Source organism: Scomber japonicus, chromosome 12 (assembly GCF_027409825.1).
Source record: "Scomber japonicus isolate fScoJap1 chromosome 12, fScoJap1.pri, whole genome shotgun sequence".
NCBI lineage: Eukaryota > Metazoa > Chordata > Actinopteri > Scombriformes > Scombridae > Scomber > Scomber japonicus.
The window spans coordinates 35,471,668-35,476,872 of NC_070589.1; the positions used below are offsets into that span (position 1 = coordinate 35,471,668).

General features: G+C 47.5%; 1 protein-coding gene across 1 annotated transcript; it reads right to left on the minus strand.

Annotated features, from left to right (window-relative positions):
- Positions 1–2,729: 2,729 nt before the first annotated feature.
- Positions 2,730–3,401, minus strand: si:ch1073-184j22.2 (dual specificity protein phosphatase 18). The gene has a single exon (XM_053330915.1). The coding sequence runs from the start codon at positions 3,399–3,401 to the stop codon at positions 2,730–2,732; it is 672 nt and encodes a 223-aa protein (XP_053186890.1).
- Between the last annotated feature and the right edge of the window lie 1,804 nt (positions 3,402–5,205).

Below are 5,205 nucleotides of genomic sequence, written 5' to 3' on the forward strand. Positions count from 1 at the left end.
CTCTCCGTCTCTGTCCCGGTCCTCTCTGTCTCTGTCCCGGTCCTCTCAGCTGTGTCCCGGTCCTCTCTGTCTCTGTCCCGGTCCTCTCAGCTGTGTCCCGGTCCTCTCTGTCTCTGTCTCCGGTCCTCTCTGTCTCTGTCTCCGGTCCTCTCAGCTGTGTCCCGGTCCTCTCAGCTCTGTCCCGGTCCTCTCTGTCTCTGTCCCGGTCCTCTCTGTCTCTGTCCCGGTCCTCTCAGCTGTGTCCCGGTCCTCTCTGTCTCTGTCCCGGTCCTCTCTGTCTCTGTGTCCCGGTCCTCTCTGTCTCTGTGTCCCGGTCCTCTCTGTGTCCCGGTCCTCTCTGTCTCTATCCCGGTCCTCTCTGTCTCTGTCCCGGTCCTCTCAGCTGTGTCCCGGTCCTCTCTGTCTCTGTCCCGGTCCTCTCTGTGTCCCGGTCCTCTCTGTCTCTATCCCGGTCCTCTCTGTCTCTGTCCCGGTCCTCTCAGCTGTGTCCCGGTCCTCTCTGTCTCTGTCCCGGTCCTCTTTGTCTCTGTGTCCCGGTCCTCTCTGTGCAGCCTGTCCGACGCTGGAGCATCCAGATGCCGCGGGATCCGGTTATCATCTCGCTCCTCTCCGGTGAAGGGAGGGATGAAAACAAACCGAGCACTGCCGAGCAGCTCCGAGCAGCTCCGAGGTCAACCCGTCACAAGACACACACCCGGTGACTTCCGGTGTTTTAAACAGCGAAATTCAGTCTTAAAAAGACATTTATGGTTTTTATTAAAAATCAGATTTGGAACCAAAAGAAGGAATCTGCACACCTGAGTGAAGGTGAGGAGGAGGAGGAGGAGGAGGAAGGTGTGATTGATGAACACCTGGGAACATCAATAATGTTAATCAGCTGTCAGATAACAAAGTGGTAAAAAAAAATAAAACAGATAAACAGAATAATTATGACATGACGTCACTTAATCAATGATAATCTGATCAGTGGTCAAACAATACAAGCTGGAAATGTTAATGATCAATAGACTGATTATATATTATATATATTATAACTCTGATCTGAGACATTCTGTTCTCATTATTATTATTAATCTGCCTTTAATAAAAACATCCCAATAAGAGGAAGTTACATTATCTTCATTATCACTAACTGCTCATGATCGCCCCCCAGAGGTGCCGGGAAGCCATGACGGGGAGTCTGACAGCAGCCCTAAAAACATCAGACCATTAGTTCATTTTTAAAAATGAACTTATAATCAATAATAGATATGAATTAAATATTTTATTTACAATGTACTCATTAAATTAACACTTTGGCAGAAATTAACCATCCAGAGCCAGAACCCCCCTCTGTTTACATGTAATGGCTCAGTCCTGTCTCACAGGTGGAGGTGTGACCTGTGTGTGGTGGTGGCCCAATGTGATGTCTTCTCCTGGGGGCCAAACCCCTCCATGGGCCCTCTCTGCTTGGATCCAGCATCTCATAGTTTGGGTCACTACCCAAAGCTGGTGAGCAGAGGTGAGGGTTGGGACGTAGACTGACTGCTGAACTGAGAGCTTCACCTTCAGGCTCAGCTCTTTCTCCACCAGAACGGTCCGGTACAACACCCGCACCCCCAGATACTTAAATTCCTCTACTTGGGGCAGCAACCCCCCCCCCCCCCACCCCCCACCAACCCTGAGGGGGCAGTCCACCTCTTTCCAGCAGAGCACCACGGCTTTGGAGGTGCTGACTCTCATCCTGACCACTTCACCTGTAGAGTCCAACAGAACAACATCAACCACAAAAAGCAGAGAGGTGATTCTGAGGTCCCCAAACTGGACTCTCTCCTCCCCCCGGCTGCACCTTGAGACTCTGTCCATAAGAACCACAAACAGGATCAGGGACCAGGGACAGCCCTGATGGAGCCCAACACCCATTGAGACCAGGTCTGACTTACTGCAGAGGATGTGAACACAGCTCTCACAGCGGTTGTATAGGGACCCAAACGCTCGCAGCTGAGGGGAGAACTCCAACACTGCTGCACTCATTTGAACATTTATTGATGATGTTATTAAAGAAGTGGAGCACAGCTTTGGACAGAAATGATGTTTATTTCCATACTGATCAGCTGAGATCTGATCACATGATGTTTAATCAGCTGATTTGAAACATCTGAGCCCGTCAGAGTCACACTGACTCTCGGTTCCCCTCACCCATTTTACCTAAAATGATCTTATAGTACCATATAATCCCCCTTCAGGGGTCCCCAGATCCACACAGACTACCGCAGCAGGTGGGGGCAAACACCCAGCAGTCATCATCAGTTAGCAGTTAGCATCATTTAACAGTTGTTGTTCAGAAGCTAATTTCAATGATCTAAAAATTCGAACAGTAAACAAAAAGTTTCTGATGTTTGAAAAAAGTCAAGAATCCTTAAAATCCTGATCGAGTCTTTGGACCCAAAAACTGAAATAAAAAAGTTTCCGATAGGAAGTGAAGATACCAGTCACAAGCTAGCTAGCTAGGTCACATGACATCCAGGAAGTGTCTGTGTTCCCTCAGGTGAATTTACAAATCCTACTATGGCCACGCCAAAACCCACCCTGCTCTGCCTACGATTGGCTTGATGATGTCGTTGCCCTAACCGTAACCTTTTCTAAACCGAAGTGACAAAGGCTACTACTAGCGCTGCCTACTAGCCAATCAGAGGCAGAGTAAGACGGGTCTTGGCGTGGCCATAGTAGCTTCCTTCAGCGTGTTTGTTTCAGACTCTGGTTCCCCTCCTGAATCTGTTTGATGATGTCATCCGCTGCGATCGTTTCATCAGTGGTGATCGTGTCATCAGTGGTGATGTCATCAGTGGTGATGTCATCAGTGATGATGTCATCAGTGGTGACCTGGGTACCGTCGTAAGCCAGTTATTGGGCTGCTGTGGAGCTAACCTCGTTAACCTCGTTAACCTCGGTGTCCGCGGCGGCGTCTCTTCGGGTGCGGCCACCTTGACGGTGTTCTTCCCGTACAGTCGGCGCTCGTACTGCAGCAGCTGGTCCCAGAAGCCGGCGTTCAGCCTGACGTAGGGCCGGCTGTCCTGCACCCAACGGTGCGCCTGGCACAGCGTCACGGCACGGTAACGCATCAGGTACGCCATCACCAGCGCTGGAGAGCGGCTCATCCCGGCGGCGCAGTGCACCAGCGTGCCTCCCGCACGGTTGGCGTGGATACGTTCAGCCACCCGGTCGAAGTGGTCCCCGAGGCGCGCGCTAGGCAGATCTGGCACCGGCACCCGCACGCACTCCACCCCCGGGTAGGCGGGGCTGGCGTGGCTCAGCGTGGCGTTGACGATCAGCGTGATTCCTTTCTGAGACACCAGCACTGCGTTCAGGGGGCCATCGGCGCCGCTCAGGAACAGCGTGGGCGTGATCTGGGACACCGACATGAGGCCCGCTGTCGGAGACATGATGGTGTTAATAAAGTTATGAGAACATCTGCTAACAGCTGCTAACATCTGCTAACAGCTGCTAACATCTGCTAACAGCTGCTAACATCTGCACGTCATTCAACTTTTTAAAACTTTATTTGTTCAGAAATGTTTACAAACTAAAATCTTCATCTTTCAACAGGAAGGAAAATGATCTTCAGAGACTCAGTTTAGATTTAATGTAAAGAGTCGAACAGACTTAAAACATGTACATGAGACTGCAAAAGACTCAACGAGACACACAGCTCATTAAGTTGACGAACAGACTGACGACTACATGTTCACGTGTTGAACAGAAACAGACTCACAGACTCACAGACATGAACAGGTGGTCTATGTGAGTCCTGAACAGTTTATTGTGCAGTTTGATGCGTTCACTGACCGCTGAAGACGATCAGCTGACTGCAGGCTGAATAAACTCTCAGGCCGTTAATCGCTGTGAATGTTTAGTTTAGTTAAGGAGTGTGTAACATAACGAGGTGTAAATGTGACGAGCAGCTGCTGCAACTGAACACCTTTTATCAGAAGTCCTAATGAACAGGAACCAGGGCCCTGCAGGTTTAATGAGGTTCTGGTTCAGGTCCCATGAGGGTTACAGAGATCCTGTTTGGGTTAAAACAATCATTTAAAACATGGTGCAAGTTTAAGTTTCTACTTCCTTAAAATTAGGCCACCTTTGTCGTCATGGCAACAGCAAACAGTGAATAGCCATCTGCTGCTGCAAAGTGAGCATCAAATCCCCCGAACCTGACACCTCCTAACGTGGAAATCATATATATACATACATATATACATACATACATAGATACCTCATGGCTGCTGTCAGTCAAACTATGATGATGAACTGTTTGTGACTCGTCATAAAAACATAAAAACATAAAAACATAAAAACTCCAAACAAATAAACGAGAATATAAAATTACAACTCTGAACAGAAACTAGTCTGATATTTAACTGCAGTAAAAGTGCAAATACAGCTATTTGTATGTGTGTGTCTTTGTGTGTGTCTTTGTGTGTGTCTTTGTGTGTGTGTGTGCGTGTGTGTGTGTGTGTGTGTGCGTGTGTGAGTGTGTGTGTGTGTGTGTGTGTGTGTGTCTTTGTGTGTGTGTTACCTTGTTATTTCCTTCACTTTGGTCTCAGTAGTTTCTCCTCTGATCTCACAGCAGCTCCGACTGAAGATCACTGAGGAGACCGTAGAAGGCTCTGTGTGTGTGTGTGTGTGTGTGTGTGTGTGTGTGTGTGTGTGTGTGTGTGCGTGTGTGTGTGTGTGTGTGTGGGATAATTTTAGTCCCTGACAGCTGGAAACTCGTCCTGAGGTCATGTGACTTTCACCAAAAAAGGTCAAACTGAAAACAGAAGCAGAGCAGAAATAAACACTCAGCATTTTAATTTGAACATTTTTTAAATCAAGAACTTTTTAAAGTACGCTGTAAAAAACTGAGTATGAAGTATAACACATGAAACTCAAAGTATGAAGAATAGAAACAAGTCTAGAATATAAATATAAATGAAATAAAGAATCAAATGATAAATTATAAAATATCATTTCATATATAATCCTTAAAATCCCAAATAGAACATCACATGTATAGACTGTGGTTTATTTATTTTAATGTTTTAATAGTTTTATTATTTTGCTGAGCGTCTCTCAGACTAACAGCATCAAACACAGCCGACCTCCGACCCTCCTAACCCTCCAACCCTCCGACCCTAACCCTCCAACCCTCCAACCCTAACCCTCCAACCCTAACCCTCCAACCCT